The sequence below is a fragment of the Electrona antarctica genome (assembly GCF_951216825.1).
Source record: "Electrona antarctica genome assembly, chromosome: 12".
Classification (NCBI taxonomy): Eukaryota; Metazoa; Chordata; class Actinopteri; order Myctophiformes; family Myctophidae; genus Electrona; species Electrona antarctica.
This window is the reverse complement of record NC_136793.1, coordinates 36,035,836-36,054,557: the sequence shown is the minus strand read 5'-3', so window position 1 is coordinate 36,054,557 and position 18,722 is coordinate 36,035,836. Positions and strand designations below refer to the sequence as shown.

The 18,722-nt window shown below is 41.9% G+C and overlaps 1 protein-coding gene across 6 annotated transcripts in view; it reads left to right on the top strand.

Annotated features, from left to right (window-relative positions):
- The first annotated feature begins 875 nt into the window (after window positions 1–875).
- ppp3cca (protein phosphatase 3, catalytic subunit, gamma isozyme, a) overlaps window positions 876–18,722 on the top strand; it is a 38,624-nt gene continuing 20,777 nt past the window's right edge. For 3 of the 6 annotated variants that reach the window (XR_013791195.1, XR_013791196.1, XM_079515212.1), the window contains exons 1-3: window positions 880–1,638; window positions 7,006–7,203; window positions 11,710–11,834. Coding sequence is in view for 4 of the 6 variants with exons in the window: in XM_079515212.1 (XP_079371338.1) it covers window positions 1,578–1,638; window positions 7,006–7,203; window positions 11,710–11,834 (384 nt within the window). In the remaining 2 variants the exon portion in view is untranslated. Of the gene's footprint in view, window positions 1,639–7,005; window positions 7,204–11,709; window positions 11,835–18,722 lie in introns of all 6 variants that reach the window. The other 3 variants (XM_079515211.1, XM_079515214.1, XM_079515213.1) reach the window with 3 other exon arrangements.

Genomic DNA, 18,722 nt, shown 5'->3' with positions numbered 1-18,722 from the left:
TACGTAGTTTTATTTTCTCTTTTCCTCCTTTTATTGAGGGCACCTTCAGATGGCTGATGTATGACTGTTTACATCTATGGCGACAAGCTTTCTTAAAAAAGGATCCCTGGCTAATAAGACAAATATGCCTTAAAACATTATACTTGCACTCTATGACTAAAATAATAAACACCTTAAATATTTTATTTCTTTCATAAATGGAGAATCTTTCACTCAATAGGAGCTGCTCCTGTCGCAAGTTGATGTCATATGTCCATGTGTGGTCTACCCTATGGAATATATGGAATGCACGTGCTAATAAAAAGTATTTAAAATATTGCTTTGATGCTCATATTAACCTTAGTAGGTATTACGTTTTTTATTAGCACGTGCATTCCATATATTCCATAGGGCTAGACCACACATGGACATATGACATCAACTTGCGACAGGAGCAGTTCCTATATTGAGTGAAAGATTCTCTATTTATGAAATAAGTACAAATATTTAAGGTGTTTTTTTTATTTTATTTTAGTTGTAGAGGGCAAGTATAATGTTTTAAGGCATATTTGTCTTTTATAGCCAGGGATCCTTTTAAAGTGAAACAAGAGAGGCACCTAGTGGTCGTGGGGTGTTATGTACAGTGATTTAAGTATTGCTTGTTATGTTGTAAACTAAAACCTACCCCACAAAAAGCAACAAGTGGATTTATTTCCTTCATGTGCAGACATTTGCGGAGAAGCAGGCACTTGCATCAAGTTGCTATCACATCTGATGAGAAGGTGGCTTTGCATTGCAAGCAACGCGAGTACATACCATAGTCCATACAAACGAGTGTTATGTTGAATGCACCCCAAATCATCTACACGTGTTACGTTTCCATAGCTACGTCACATCGGCTCCACCATGTTGTAGGAAATCCGCCTCTGCGCTCCCCCTCCTGTCAGATTAGAGTTTAATCCGAGGGGATACGGTCAAGACGCTCTGTCTGTTAACAGTGGAGGAGTAGGTGTCGATTCATGCAAACCAAGTGGTATCGGGGAATTGGATGCGTTTCTTATTTTTTCATGTAACTGAGCAGCAGATAGAAAATGAGACGCCAGAATTCGGTTGCGGTTGTCTCCCAATTTGACTGCTAATGTTAGCCTGCTAGCCTCTTCGCTAGCTGGCTAACTAGCTGAGAAAGAGTAAGAAATCGGATTAGCTGCTATACCGTTAGCTGCTCACCGTCAATATCCAGGTTGATGCACCTGGCAACCACCTCACTGCAAATTGGTGGATCTTATTTATGTAATGTTTTTATTTTTTCTCCTTTTCACTTCTTTTGTACGTCTTTTTAATTTCACCTGACCTCATTGATTTGAGGCCCCTTGTTCTTAATTGTTACCGACGTAAATGTTGCAACAAGGTTGATAACCTGATAGTTGATCCAGCCAACGGCAGGCTGCTCGTTGGTTGGCCAACCTTACTGTTGGTTATTTCAAAAGACAAGTGACAGCGAAGGGATAGACGGCCAAATTGATGTGCTAGCCACTAGCCAGCGAGCAAGCTCATTGAACAATATTCTGATATAAATCTAGTCTTCCGACGAAGCCAACATGTCAGGGAAAGACAAAGACAAACAAGAAAAACAGTCGACTACAGATCGGTTGATAAAAGGTGAGTAATGAACATTTTGTGCACACTAGCATCCAGTTTGACTTGACACTGCATGCCCACTAGCTAGATTTGCATATTAATTGAAAACTACCTGTGGCTTTTGAGATAACATGAACTAAACTTGTTTATTTGGAAAAAATAAGCAGTTAAGTAGTTGGATTTAATAGGCTTATTCTATTCGTTTTACGGAAATGTGGCAGTTGGTCATTTATGAAGAGTGAGCCATTAAATCTGCGGTTGAGCTGTTATTACTCCAACAGAGATAAACCCTCGGGGCTTCCCCTAATGGTTTGTCTTTCAGTCAAGCCTGTTAAGGGATGCTTATGTGATGACAAAACTGCTGTCATTAGGAGAAAATGCTGCGTGTTTGAGAACAAAGGTGAATGAATCTGGGGGAAATCAAAAAGTGTAATATTGTCAACTCTCACACAGTGGATGATATTGGAGCAATGTGTCAATATAATCCAGACCAAAGTAAATTATTGTTCTGTTTTGACCCACCATCTGCACTTCTGTGGACCTGTAGGACAGTACCTGTATTCCTTAAAACTGACTGGAATTCCTATCATCTACTCAGATTTTTAACATTGTGTTGGGTCGGCATCTTGTACCGAGCGATAACTGGCTCGCTGCTGCTTGCTGTGATTCTCCACAGTGTTGTCGTTATTGTTACCACTATTGTTACTCTCAAGTCAAGACAGGCACTCACAGACAGACGGGGATCTCCTGTGAGTGTGTCCACTGTCCAGGATAAGATGGGGCAGTCCAGCCACGCCAAGGAATGCCAAGGTTGACCCGGCTCCCTAGGGAAGACCCTCACTGTCCATGCCGTTGCCAACACAGTATCATCTTCCTCCCCTGTAGAAGGCCAGTAGCATCGAGCAAGGACTAAACAAGTGAGAGATGTGCCCTGGAACGGGATTGGAATGCTTAACTGTGAGCCAGTAGGGAGTGGGTGAGTTAATTGTGGAAAGAATCTCCCAAGCGATGTGCCCAAGGCCCAGCAGAGAGAGACAGATTATTGCTTTGGCAATGAGAGAGAGAAGGGCCATAGAAAAACAGGAGTGTTGACAATCTGAAAAAAGTGTTTTATCCCATCCAACACCACCTAGCTGGCCATCTAGCCAAGTTTAACCCATTAAAACTGGGAAAGCATCCATCCGTGTCTTTTTAGATTTTCGTTTTGGCTATTCAAAAATAGCAGATATAAGCCCACAGTTTGCAGCGCTGCGAGCTTGTACATCTGCTATTTCTTTTAATAATTTTGTAATCTTGGAAGTGTGAGAACTACTGATTTTAGAAGGCATTTGGAGAATCGGTCTTGATGGGCTAAGATACATGTAAGTTGTAAGGTCTGAGCTGAAGTCCCAGCTCTGTAAAACTGAAAGTCAAGGCCTGGCCACACTATTGTGAAATGATGTATGGCCAATGAATATGGGGTTCTCATTGGCCATACATCATTTCACAATGACTTGGATCTGGTCGGACGATGGCTTTTGATTTTAATTGAACCTGGCGGCTGTCAGGTTATCCATTCCGTTCCTGATGTGTCTAAAAGAAACAGCAACAACAACAAAAAAGAAAAAGGGCGGGACCCAAGAAGGTAAATGTGTGGTGTGGTGCTGCCACACAAAACATATGATTGACTGACAGAGATGAGACAAGTGAGCCTGGGGCCTGGTCCTGGATGTTCATTTCTGGTGAGTGATTGGCTGCATTCAAAGATAATTAGAGCAATCTCAATTGGAATTCATCATGATTCATCTAGCGACCCCCCCCCCCCCCACCACCACCACCACCACCACCATCTGTATCTTTGTAATTCAATCTTATCCCATTGTGTCGACTTTGATGCAAAAGAGAACACATCCTAGACAACGGCTCATATCATGATCCAGAGCACTACTGTGAACGTGGAGCCTGATGGATAATACTGTCTTTGTTTCTGTGGGTGTTTGTTGTCATGCCAGGCAGGCAACGTGTGTGTCAGTGCAGCCACACAGCTTTGGCCCCTGATGCTTGTCTGTCATTAAGGAGCAGCCATCAAACATTAATGCTTATTAGACACGGTGGACCAAGCTTTAGGGTCGCTGTGGCCAATTTTACTCTTTCATTTGATTACTTTGGATTGCTTTTTGTATGTTGGTCTGTCTACAGGATCACATGTTTTTATCCTCTGTTATATTGTGTGTTGTGTCATGGAATTGCTGATGTGCTCTTTTCCTTTTAACACTAAATTCATTAATTAATTCAAGGTGCAATTTACTTAAATTGAGCAAGGCTTGTGGCAACAGTTTTTGTATGTTGTGCTTGACCAGACATCTGCTGCCTTGGCCCTTTGCTCATGCAAGCGAAAGCCGACTCGAAACTGCTCTGGCCAGACCCCTTAACCGGAGAAAATGGAAAAGCGAAAATGTGCAAAATGCAAAATAATTTAAATATTAGCTGAGCTCAAATAATTGATCAGGTGATTACTGATTATTATGTAATAATTGTGACAGTCTTACGTTGTGACCCTCCACTTAAACTTACTTAACCTGACAAATCTCTGGTCAGTTGTCTCTGGCTGGGGTAGTTGGTCAGTTATATACCAAACACACACAGGTTCACAAATGCCAACTATAGTTTCTGTTTCTGAGAAAATGATTCTCTAACCATGATTACACTGTGCATTGTGGTTCAAGGTGAGTTTCCTTCCATTCTGACCCATGTGCTGTCCTAATGTTTTCTCTCTCTCCGTTTCATCTGTCTTTTTGGAAGAAGGTATGCCTATTTTATATACTGCGCTGGTGCTTGCCTTCCAGTGTGTCAAGGCTTTTAAGTAAATGGCCCCTGAACCTGGAAGCCACTGCTAATAGAGGCTTTGCCTAATCTGTTCTTAAGGCTCGTACCTCAGCTTACTGCACTACTTCTCTCTAGCCTCGCCTCGTAGGCCCCAGGAGCGCCTTACTGTTTTATTTATACCACAAGCAGTCGGTGCATGACAGCTTGTCCTGATCACAGAGGAAGTTGGAACTGTTGCTTTGGGTTCCCATTGCAAGCCAGGCCTCAATCTGTGCTGCCCTACAAAATGAAGGAGCAGTAAGCTAGTGAAACTGACTTATAAGTATGCTAACATTGATCTCCTGTTGCACTGAAAGCATTGTTGCACAAAAGAGTTAGGGTGAAAATAATTCCAATTCCCAACAATATTGTGTTATTGTTCGCTACTGCTGTTATCTTATTTTTGTTATCTTGTGATGTAGACTAGAGTGGACTCCGCTATCCACTTTAGTTAGAAGAATTTTGAAATCCAATTGCAGCAAGCTTGCCAAGCATCTATTGTGAGTGAATCAGGGTGTGGACGGTGATCCTTGTCACTGCTGTGGAAGCACCTGTCAGCGGGGAATATTTAACATGAGGAGTAGACGGAGGCGCTACTTCCTCTTGGTGGGGGTTCCTCACTGGCAGGTGAGCCAGTAGAATGCAACAGTAAAATGTATTTAAAAGAATACATTTTATAGTTATTATTATTATTGGTGTGGATGGCCCTGGCCCTAAGGCCAGTCACTGGCATGGTACTGTATATCTCTAACATGCATGTTGTTTGGTGTGGGACGAAACTCGCATGAAGTATGGTCTCCACCAGAAAGGCCCAAACTTCCCTCTTGCTATGAGGCTACAGCCTACAGTGCAACCCCACCCACCTTGCCAGCACATTGGCATCTGAGTAGCCTGGCTTGGCCAGACTATCGTGGATTCACTGACACTTCCTCCCCGGTTATGAAGGGTTTTCTGTAGTTCTAAAGCTGTAACTTTCCCCTTCTACCCTGAATTTAAATCTCGTTTCCTGCGCAAGTGTGGACATTTTTACCATTGAGCTAATAGAGCCCTGCCTGCTTGCTCAGGGGATAAATTGTATCGTGATCATCTTTTGACCAAATTTGTGTCGGATCCTGTGTTGAGGTTTGACTTGATCTAAATGTACAAGAGAAGAGCAGGGAGACAAAATACAACCACCACAATTGTGTAAGTTACATTTTTATTCATTACACAAAAGATACATAGTGCCGCTTTAGGATCATTATTGGCTTACTGTACAGCTGCTGTGGTCACAATGGGTAAAAAAAGACCTCCCTTTATTTTTCTACTTCACTGTGTGCAACAGATGGCATAGTGAAAAAACATTATTTATCAAGTTCATGAATGAACTAGTTCAGACAGAAAATTAGGGCTGTCAAAGTAACTGAGTTAACTGAGTTAATTTGTGAAATTAATTTGATGAAAAATGTTAACGCAATTAATGTATGCTTAGACCCGCCCCATCCACCCAACCCGCCCCATCCACTCCATAATCCCATCCACTCTGCAGTGCACTAGTCATCACTCTGGTATCTGATGGCTGTCGGATCCAAACGAGATGGAAAGAGAAGCCCTATCATATATAATTTTCACCTCTTCGTCTTGTGGTATAACTTGTGAATAAAAGCACTTCATGGTTTAATTCTGTCACCATGTGTCTTGATCACACTCCTTCATTGTTTTTAAGATGGCAGCCTCTTGTAGCTTGTGTCTCTAAAAGGATTCTTGAGGTACGGGTACCATGGAAGAACATTAATGGTAGGGGGTTTTCAATTGAGGTGAGCACTGAGAACACTTTTTTTTTGTCAAGATCTCTCATGGCATCATTATAGCACCATTTACTTCCATCTCTCCCGTCGACTTAATGTTGGTGTCACTCTCTGTGCAGAGCAGAGCTTGTGAGCAGGAGGAATGCTGCCCTGCAGTCCGCACTCAGGAGGCTGTTCCTCACGAGGCTGTTCCTCACGATGCTGTTCCACTCAAAGAGATTCCCTGCTTCTCCACTCGCAACCGCTCCATCACTCACCTTGATTTGACCATGAGATCAAATTGTACCCCTTGATTGACTTGTGAATAGTGATGTAAACACAACTGAAATAGGAACTAACAACCAGACTTTGCGGATTACAGATACATTTGAATGACAGCTATGCGTTCAGAATTAAGTGTGGGATCTTATCTTAGACTCAGGAGTTCGGGACATGATGCATCGTGTCTTACTATGAGACCAGGCATGCTTATCGTAGGAGTGGCACGACCACCTTTTTGAAAACCCACTTGCTCCACTTTGATCAGTTTCTTCTCTGTACAGACCCCCCCCCCCAACATGCTGTACATGGATGTATATATTGTAATGTCCACTGTCACTTAAATAAGCATGCATAAACAGTATAAAAACCCCATAACCACCCACACGCCAATTCAATTATAATGGAGGAAAAGGAATGGTTGAAATGAGAGAATTATGATTGAGTTGTTATCCGTAATAATGTGAGCTGTTTGTGTGTATGTCCTCTTTTCCCATAGCTGTGCCATACCCTCCCCAGCAAAAACTTACCTTAAAGGAGCTGTTTGAGGATGGCAAGCCCAATCCAGAGGTGCTCCGTAACCACCTGGTCAAGGAGGGCAGGCTAGAGGAAGACGTGGCCCTCAAGATAATCAACGATGGGGCCAACATCCTCCGCCAGGAAAAGTGCATGCTGGAGGTGGATGCTCCCATCACAGGTAGGGTTTAGTAGCTTGGGGATAGCTTGGCAAAGGGCTAGGACTGAACCATATATCGTAATTGTATAGTTGCTTGTCTCGATATGAACATGTCTCTATCAATATCGCAAAAGGCAACATTATGGCTGATATAAATTCCCCCTGCTCGCCCACTGCTAAAGCCAGGAACATACTGTACCTTTGTTTTAGCCAGTGCCTAGGAAAATAAATCACCCCTACATTTCTCTGCACGTTGCGTTGTCAACTTGTTGAAAGCCAGTTCAATTATGGCACTGGACAGGTGTGTGTGTGTGTGTGTGTGTGTGTGTGTGTGTGTGTGTGCGCCATGACCCATGAGCATACATGTATGTCTTGTCATAGAGCTAGTCCTGCACTCGCCTTTCATGGAAAATGTATTATTGGGTGTTGTCTGACTAAAATGTCCTTAATGTAGCAAGCTGCCTAAAGCCTTCCGTATGAAAAGCTTGACTGATTTTGTCCATTCGTCGTTTTGACATTCGTTTTAAGTAAGCATTTTACTTTCTTCCCGTCAGAAATTCAAAATAAGAAAACTGACTTTTTTTTAACGAATTCTTAGTTCTCATTGTTGCTACACGTATACACTACACGTAATATTGTATCGAGATAGAGATTTGGCAGAGAGATTTGAGATTTGTCCCTACATGTGTCGAATTGAAAGAACGTGCCTAGAGAATAGCATGTGAGTTTGAGGTGGTTCCAATTGGGCTGTGCTGAATATAGAACATATTTGGGTTTTGCGGAAGGTTCATTTCCAGGGCATGAAAATGTGTTAATGGTACAGAAAGACTGGGCAGATATTAAGTTAAAATGCACATGCATACCATTACTGTACATATTCAGATTTGTTTGGTAGAGTGCTCTCTTGTTCTAATTCTTATTCTTAGTTTTATCTACGTATTGTAAGTGTTAGCACAGTCTGCATGCCACACAACATTCTGCTGCTTCAACCAGTATGAGTGAGTGACAGATAAGTGGCACTATGGCATGCATTTGATTGTCCACTGAAATCTATTTTGCTGTAATAATGAAATCAAGGTCTTTGATTTTGAAAGCTAGAGCGTTCCTTTTGCGATTTATTTACATATGTCTCATAAGTATGTCATCTGTAATGGTTCTTCTCTCTCAGAGGACATGGTTAAAAGGACAAGCCTGACAAGACAGAGTGTAGAGAGTAAACCCTGTGCCAACACTGGGCACTTTTCCATGGCACCACTGTTTGCATCTTCTGACAGCTGGTCATTTGGTGTATAACCACTTGAGTGGCAGAATGGACTGGGTCATCTCCAACCACCACAGAGTTTTTACCCTCGGCTCAAAAGTACTCTTAAGTGGAGCGCACACCACATAAGACACACCAGCTGCGCCTGCAAACATCACCCCATGCACCTGGCCCTCCAGAGTGCCTGCCTTCTTTTTACAGACAGGATTTCAAATACAGTACATTTCTCTTTGCTGTTGGGAAGAAACCACCTAACTCCAAAATGTAAAACTTTCAGGAAATTAAGAATTTATATTTTGAAAACAAAGCAATACTACCTCATCACAGTTGGTGTTGTGACTATATATATTGTCAATTACTTGCATGAGAGGGGGAGAGGTGGTGGAGTTAGTTGCTTTAGCAGACAGTTTGAGGGTCCAATGGAGTTAACACAATCTGATCACCGTTTAAAGCAGTTGAAAGGAGGATTTTCAAACCTCCATAAGTCGGAATCCAGGAGAGCTGTCCTTGGTGGATCTTCACTCAGCCATCCAAAATTCGGATCTAATTTGTGAATTTGTACTGCGTCGCTCCCGCCATGTAAACGCTTCTGACGAGAGGTAAACGGTATGTGCTTGTGCCAATGATACTAAAGTGTGTGTGTGGGGGGCGGGCAAACTCAGACTCTTAAAGTGAACGCGTATGGTGGCACTGGGAACTTCGTAAATGCTAACTGCTAGCCGGCAATAAAATAATTAATAAATACATCAATCAAATCAATCAACAGACGTAAAGGGTGTTCAATAGGCGTGAATCTCGTTTGCGTCCAAGCATAATTAGGCATGGTAACGCCCCCGACTGTGATTGGCCTATCGGCACTGCCCGTCTTGACTGTCCTCCGAGACTGTTACTCCGCGGTGAGATTGAGAAATATATAATACAAGAGAATGACAGCTTGGCACGCGCGACAGAATGCAGCCTTGTAACTAACTTGTAAGTTTTATTTTTGTAGAAGAGGCAAACTAATATTGTTTATGCCGTTTGCTTTGATTGTACATTGTACTATGATTTGATTTGGGTGTGTTCTAAATAAAGTGTTAGTGTTATCGTAATTATAGTAAACTAATACTATTACACTAAAAAGCATAAAGATGAAGGGAAAATAGACCTTTTTTATAGTACAATAATGTTTCAAGTTTACATACAAACAAATTACACAATAATCAACACAAACACTTTATTTTACAACACACCCAAATATTAGTTTGCCTCTTCTACAAAAATAAAACGTACAAGTTATAGTTATCTTGTATCATACCGTACTACTTATGTAGTAAGTAGTAGTACGTATTATTTCCCACCACGGAGTAACCTCGCATCAGACTATCCAGCATAGCTATATCCACCTCGGAGGACAGTCAAGACGGACAGTGTCGGTAGGCCAATAACAGGCAGGCGGGGTGTTACCATGCCTATGCTCGGACGCAAACGAGATTCACGCGTTCAATAGCACTGATTTATGCAAAAACCTCAAATGGAGTTAAGTGGTTTCCTCCTGACAACAATATACTATATTCTCTAGACCAGGGGTCTTCAATATTTTTCAGGCCACGGACCCCTTAGCTGAGAGAGAGAGATGAAGCAGGCAGAGACCCCTATACATGTGTTGTATAAAATGTTGTTGCAGATTAAGTAAGTAAGCCTTGCCGAGCCTATGTCCTGTTTCTGTAGCGTGAGGCAGCTTGATGTACAAGTACACCCCCTGGACATGACGCTAGTATGTCGCAGGGACTTACCCCCAATCCAACCCTTGATGCTGAGTGCCAAGCAGTGAGGCACTGGGTCCCATTTTTTTTTTTTTAGAGTCTTTGGTATGACCCGGCTGGGCCTGGGGTCATAAATACCGTAGCTTCATAGACTTAGCACCATCATCAGGGGGTTGTGTAAATTCAAGTTTTTTGTTTCCAATCATATATCTCTATTAATATGTTGGATTCATTAATGTGTATTTTCAGATGTTTAACCACTTAAACCGTCAATCTGCTTTTTTCCACAACAAATCTCTTTGCTGAAAATAGCAGATCTAAAAGCTCATTCCATGGCCCAACACATTGCAGTGCAATACGCTTGGATCTTGTAGATCTGCTGTTTTTGGCGAATGTTACCCCAGAATAGGGATGCTAGCATTCAAGTGGTTAATGTAATGTACTGGCACCCATGTAGTAACTCTGAGGGCCCCCTAGGGGGTCCCGAACCCCCTGTTGAACACATATGCTTTAGTTAGACAATACAAAATACAGTAACAGACAGGATAAACTTGTGGCATATGCTTCTAGACTATACATTTTATGCTTCCGTAAGCCCAAAGCCAAAGGGTCAAGCCGGTTTTAGCGTTGTCCCTGCGGTGTGATATGTCTTGTTGCACGTTGACCCTAGTGATTCAACGCATGGAATTCAATGGCCCAAACCACACCAAAGGGTCGAGACGGTTTTAGTGTTAACTCCTTGCAACCGTTTACACCCAAGGAGTTGCATGGTGACCCTTTGGTGTGGTAAGGGCTTAAGTCCCTTAGCTCAATGAAAGCGAGGAATGCATCCAGGTACTTGTCGAAGTGCAGTGGCATCTTCGCACTTGTCTGCTTGGTTTCTATTACATGAATGGGTGCTGTTTTAATGGAACATTCACTGCACATCTGCTGTGGTCTGTAGAGATATTAAGGCTTTTTAATTAAACAGAACAATCAAAGTCCCACCGCTGAATGCTGAAGAGCCTATGAAAAGAGAAAATGTCAGTTCCCCTAAATGTCTGACAGCTGAGGTCCTGGGGACCCAGATGACTGCATGTTGTCTTATTCTACCATGCAGTTAACTGCTATATTAATCCCTTTATTAAAAGCTTAAAATGAAAGCCAGCAGTCGTCTGGGTCCCCAGGATCAGAGCAGAGACTGAGTACTACTGCAATTCATATCTAAATCCAGAATTCAGGTGATGGCAATCACATTTCTTCACTAGCATTCTTCAGTTCCCCTGCTTTGAATGTCATTCAATGCAGTCCATGCAGTTATCCATGCTCTATCAGCAAAACTACACATAGCCAAATCAATACATGAAAAGACACAGTATCACTGCAGTGTGCACTTTCAATTTCATGACCTAAGTTGGATGATACTCATGCAGTATTTGGCAGTTGGTTGTTTTTTTACCAATGTATTGCATGATTTATGGCCCCATAGCTAGTATCATTGTTGTTATTTGACTGTAAAACCTACTATTTCTCTTTCCACAGTTTGTGGTGATGTCCATGGACAGTTCTTTGACCTTATGAAGCTCTTTGAAGTTGGTGGGTCGCCCAGTAACACACGGTATCTCTTCCTCGGTGACTATGTAGATCGAGGCTACTTCAGTATCGAGGTGAGAATGACTGTTCTCTTCACTAAGTTCCATTCAGTGTGCCCAGTGTGCCCAGATCTGTACTAATAAGGTTCCTTGCAGGAGAATTCCAACAGTCACTTTTTGTCAGATGAAACCTGACTAATGAAAGCTCATGAAATGTAGACGACCTATTGACGACCTAGTCATACTGATGGCCTAGCCTGATTGGCTGCCTCCTCTGGCCAATGGGAGAGCAAACGGCATGCCAACGGCATCCATTATCAACACTAACACTTTGTTTAGAAGTTCACACCCAAATCAAATCATAGTACAACGTATGTGTTCAATCAAATATTCAATCAAAGCAAACGGCATAAACAATATTAGTTTGGCTCTTTTACAAAAATAAAACTTACAAGTTACAGTAGTTACAAGGATGCATTCTGTCTTGTGTGCCAAGCTGTCATTCTCTTGTATTATTTTCCCACCACGGAGTAACCTCACGTCAGTGTTGGACAGTGTTGGTAGGCCAATCGGAGGCAGGCGGGGCGTTACCATGTCTATGCTCAGACGCACACTAGATATACGCATGAATATATACGTACCTAGCAGATAGCGTCCCATAGCTGGGGGGTACGAATATATACGTACTTCGCAAAAAAAAGAGTTAAAGGACCACTTTTCAACCTACCTTCATATTGGTCCTCACTAATGTTCATGATAAAATGCCACAATTTCTTTCTACTTGGTCTGTGTCTCATGGGAGGGCTGTGGACAGTTCAGAAACCCTTTTTTGTCAATCACTCTACACAATGTACACATGCTCATAATTTAATTTGTGTATACTATGTTAATGGGTATGCTATCCTGTGTAGGTTGTGAGAATGCTCAGATATTTTATAGGTCAATATGGCAATACAATATTGTTTTGGGGTCACGGAAATTTGGGGTAATTGGAATTTATGCAGATAAGCCTTGTAAGCGTAAAGGAACATAATAGTGTGCGTTTGTTTTTTTGTAGACGTTTACCAGACCGAGACACAGGTCCTTCAAATCAGCTATTCATCAACACATCATAATGCAATATAAATGTTACATAAGTAAAGTACTAATACAACAGGTGTGTTTAACCCATTTAGGACGGGAACACCTTGTTTTTGTGTGTAGTGTACTGTGTACACACTTGTGTTTTCATCTATCTGCATGTAACCGCAATGTAAAGTCATGTTTATAGAAATTAACATGCAGTGGCATATCACAAGCCTTGGTCACAGCAACAGTGCAATATTAACAGAGCCTACAGGGGCGAACAGCGTCAGTCATCTGTCTTTCTGGAAATGCTTTCCACTGCTTTGTAGGCATGTAACGATATATCTTATATAGATATATATCCCGACGATATGAATCGATTTAATATATATTTTTATATATATATATATATATATATATATATATATATATATATATATATATATATATATATATATATATATATATATTAAATCGATTAATTTTTTTAGGGGGGCTAGTGAATTATGGTGTGTGTGTGTGTGTGTGATGTGAAATGTGAGCTTTCCATCATATTCAAGTGCTTTTGGAGAGAAATGAGACTGAGTCACTTTCAGTAGAGCACTGTATAGGGGAGCTGTGTGTGACTGTGCCCAGGTGATGATGGTCGTTGATGCTCATTAATACATCAAGGAAGGCAATTATGTTTCTGCACTGTCAGAAGTAATGCTACTTCTTTTGCAATGTAGTTAAATAAAAAATGTGAAAAAGCTCGGGGGGGAAGATAAATTATATAAAATTTAAAAAAAAAATCGTATCGTGAACCTCATATCGTGATACGAATCGTATCGTGAGTTGAGTGAATCGTTACATGCCTACTATCTGCTTTGTGATTTCCTAGTTGCCCCTTTTATCAGCTACAGTTTCTGTGCAATAAATACTCTTGGTCGTGTAGGGGGCTTCCACCTACACTACTAGTGGCACACATCAGCATCCCGCATTGCGCATTCTTGATGTGGTAGAAGAAGCCTCATACTAATAGAACTAATTACAGTTACATCCAGTCTGACAACTGCCAACAGTCACTTTGGAGAAAAAAAAGCCCCACTACTTCTCTCATTTAGTCTGGGTGAAGTCGTGCGATTCTGTGACATGCGTGATGGAGGCGACGGGAGGTAACTGAATTTGATAGGCAACCAACTGCTGTAACGCGATGTGGGCTTGTCCCTAATTAGGGTTAATTTAAAAGTATTATGTGTTAATTAATTATTAGTATTATTACTAGAAACTCGACCGGCCTTTGGCCGGTCTCGATTGTAGTTCCACGCGTCGTTAGCTCCCATGAGACGTTGTCACCATTGCAATGTTGCACTGCTAATTGTAGTGAGCATGTAAGGTGTTGGTGTGAATAATGAGTGTGATTGATGCACATGGAGAATAGGGTGTAAATGCAGACGGGAAGTAGATGGAAATAAGATAGCATTTGTTGTGTATTGTCATGTTGTAATGTATGACAGTGTTTGTAGCAAAGTGTAAGAAAGTACTGTAATGTACCATACTGTAATGTACCATGAATCAGTCCAATCTGTGTTGGAGAGAAAAAGGGGGAGGGGGCTAAAGTGGTGATTATTATGACGGTCACCACTTCAGGAAGTAGGCCACTTCCTGGATTGTGCCAAGGATAGTCTAAGAAGGATGAGACGCGAAGACCGTACGGGCGACGCCATGTTGCTTTGGAAGGAAAGAAACATGCGCAATGGGCTATATGCAGCCAACACTTCCGCGTTCAGCTTCCTTGGTCTCAACTGCGCATGTTTCTTTCCTTCCATGGAGCACCATAAGCAACATGGCGTCGCCCGTACGGTCTTCGCGTCTCATCCTTCTTAGACTATCCTTGGATTGTGCAATAAGGCAATGTATGCTTACTGTGCAGAAGGTGAAGATGTTGTGGGCAGGATGAGAAGCTTAGAACCTTGTCCGAGCACGAAGCTGTAGTTGTGGAAAATGGGGAGGCATTTGAACGTGCGTGGGCTGAGAGAAGTGGTCCCAAAGCTGTGGCTCCGTCCATGGAGTGGGGTTTCTCTTGTTGTAGCGAGATTATTATTAGGGCATGGTAGGAGTAGGAGGGGTGGGGGTGTTCTAAAGTGTTGGAGGAATTATGGCAGTGTATGGAAAGCGTTGCATTTGATTGGGATTTTAGATACAGAGTTGGACCTGTGACTTGCAGAGACAGTTTTACTGTGTGTGTTCTGATTTGTAATGTGATGTGAGTTGGTCATGAATCCTTTTGTATGTAATTAGAATCCTGTTTATTCTGTTCAAATGGTGATCTGTTTTATTCAGTGTTTACTGATCTAGTAAATTCACAGAAATAACAAATTGGCTGTTTTATTGTTGATTTTGTTGATTTAGGCTTTCTGCCTCTACATATCCTCTAAAGTGGATAGAGCTGCAGATTAGTTTCTTAGTGATTTATTCTAGGAATTAAATGATCAAAGCACTTTTATGTAAAATAAAAAAATAATTATTCTAATGATAAAGTTATTCTTAAAAAAATAAGTCATGCCTATTCGGGTGATTGTATAATTTAGTGTAATATAATGTAGCTGGGGAATTGCTAGATGGCAATGACAGGGGATTCTAAAGAGCATAGAACATAAACTCATAACGTCACATGCACACAACCCAGCCCTCCAGGCCATTAGGATGCCCAGCCCCAGTGAGCAGAATCTTTTACCATCCATACAAGCTTCACTTTTCCTCGAGTGGAGTTTGAAAATAAATGAAGCCATGGAAACCCTCTTGTGTCGTGTGAAGGCCATAGTGGTCGCTTGAATAGCGCAAAAGCATGGGTATAGGAAGATGGATCTCAGGATGTGGTTACCAAGGCAACATGAAGATCGACTTTAGCCTCTGAAAGCAGCATATTACCTTTTTTCAGGCCAGCAATTTTTCAGAATCTAAATTGAGTTCATGTAGCAATCCATTTCATTCTGCTGGCCGTCACTGCCTACTTTACCCCTTGCGATCCAAGAGAGTATTCCTCTGAACTGACCCCCTATCCTGGCTCCAACCCCTCTCTAACCACATGCTTTGCAGAGTGTGAGTGGGTGGGTGTCTGTGTGTCTATCTGTCTCCATCTGTGTGTATTCGTGCTTCGTGAGGTGGAGTGAAGTGAGCCAGCACCATTGTCTGCCTCCCCCGTTCCAGGCTTTGTGCAGACTGCCTACTTGATAGAAGAGAGCTCTCTCATTAAAATCCATGTCATATCTCTCAGGCACTTTGCACTCCTGTTCCCTTCACCACCTACGCACATAAGAGATCCATTCATGCCGACAGCCCCTCTACAGATTCAACTGCACTTCACAGCTCAAACAATTCCACAAAGTACAGAGAGCAGTAAGACGTGCAGGGAACAAAATTTCAACCTCGGTGGATTAACAGTCCATGTCCCAGACCTCCCAACGGGAGTTTGGTTCAGAATCATCTTTATTGTCGCATCACAGTTTTACAAGTAGTACCAAATTTAGAAACATGTCATCCTTATCACCCCTCATGAGTTTCCAGGTAGGATTTCAGTCCAGTCAAATTAGGTGTTATGTTTATGATAATTATTTAAAATAGAATTTGAGAGTATTATACAGTAATATTTAAGGACGACTAATATTTAAGGACTAAGGCTCATTATAATATGGTACCATTTTTGTCTACTGTGGACTGTTCTGAAACCCACCTACCAGTGACATCATCGATGAGGAACCCAAGCTAATAGAAACTGCAACTATTCCTGGAAAGTTGGCATGCTATAATGGAAGCCATTGTTCGTGCATTAATAAAATAAAATGTATATTTTGTTTGGAAAAAAATAAATAAACTGCCTAACAGTGATTGTCACTGGTAGGCTGGAGTGGTTTCTGAAGTGTCCACAGCCCTCCTGTGAGACAGACGGATTTTATAACTAGAAAAAGTGCCCTTCTGGGCACAGGTCTCCACCAGGAGGATAGGACTGTGTGATTTTTGGCAAAATGTTTAGGAGTAATATAAACATGTTTTTTTGTTTGTTTGTTTTTTGCAACAATTTTCTTCATTTTGTTGAGGAAATGCAGAGCCAGATCACTCATAGCATCTCTGAGGATAGAATTCTGGATGAGCAGGACATGTGCAGCATTTTGAACGAAACAGGCCACTCCTGAAAACTTTGGAAGGCAATGTTAGCCAATCAGTGTAGAATCTGAGAAATCCAACAGACTCGTCTTGATCACATGACTACAGAGATCGTGTGTACCGATTTGCGTGAGATTTGGATGAAATCTGTGCGACTAACATAAGCAATGTGTTTAGCAGAAATCGGCCTCATGGTGGCGCTATAACCGGCAGATGTGGAGGGATGCAGGGAAAATGTTTTTCCATGGCCTCTAGGGAGTGCGCAGATTGATTATACAGATTGATGCAGTTATAGCTAAAAACAGGAATTGGCCTGTTATAGCGCCACCATGAGGCTGATTTGGAAAATAATGAGTGGCATGTCGTCCTCGGCCTAGTGGAAATGTGCGTGTATAATTTCACGGAAATTGCACACTGTTTTTGTGATTTGTGGCATTTTGTTCGAAACGGACCATTCATGTGAGCTTTGGAAGCCAATATTGGCCAATCAGGATGGAAGATGGGAAATGGTGCAAATCCGTGTTGATCACATGACTATGTAGATAGTGTATACCGAATTGTGTGATGTATGGATAAAATGTGTACGGGTAATCTACAGAAATGTGTTTTGCCTAAATCGGCCTCATGGTGGCGCTATAACAGGCCGTTGAGGAATATTTGGGGCAGAGGTTCATCGTTGGCATCCATGGAGTGTGTGTGCACAGTTTGGCATGGATCGGGCCAACGGTACCGGAGATTAGCTGATAACGGACGGACGGAAGGACGGACGGACGGACGGAAGGAAGGACACACGCACACACACACGGACGGAGTGCAAAACATACTCTCTCCCCATGCCTTCGGCCTGGTGGAGACAATGACCACCAGAGAGGACCAGTTACTGTATATGACGATTGGTTGAAAATGGGTGAAGTCATCCTTTAACAAATATACTAAAGCAATATACTAATAGAGCTATTTTGTCATTTTTGGGTGGTTGTACAAATTGCAAGAATGAGTATTTCAACTTCATGTTGGGCACGCAGAACTATGTGTCAATTTTTTTTTGCACACTGTATAGTGTATACATTCACTCTGACAACACATTTCTCTCTCACACACACACACACACACACACACACACCTCTTCCTTGTTCCCCCAAAAACCCTGCACACTTCCCTTAAATAACCCATGGTGAATTATCATGATGGAACATGGATATTCAGCCATTCCTCACCAATTATACAACAAATCTATTGTATTTATGCCCAAACCGAGATTGGGCCATTGCAACGGTGAAGATTTTCTTCAATCTTTCTCTTTTTTCTTTTTCTCAAACACATAGCCTACGGTATCCTAGAAATGGTAACCAGAGAGTTTCTTAATTATTTCCAGAGCAAATATACAGTATATACATAATAAAGGTCAGAACACAATATAACATATATTTTTTTTATGTGAATGCACACCTTCTGGCTTCGGTTACTTGGGCATCCTGCTCTCCAGGCTTAGTGTTGGGCTGTGTGGTTTGTGCATGTTAATGTAAAAGAGTGGGCCGAGGGCGGCAAGTGGCGACTAATGAGCAGTGCCTTGTCGTCGGGGACTGAAGAGGAAGCAGGGCTCATTTGGATTGTAAATGCCTCCTCTGCTTTTTTATACTGTTCTTGTCGTCACACATTAAATACGGCTCCAGATTACATTTAGGTCTGGCTTCAAAGCTTCCCCAGGGATGCATCATTTATGATAGAATCTACTGTTTTCTTCCTGCCCCCTCG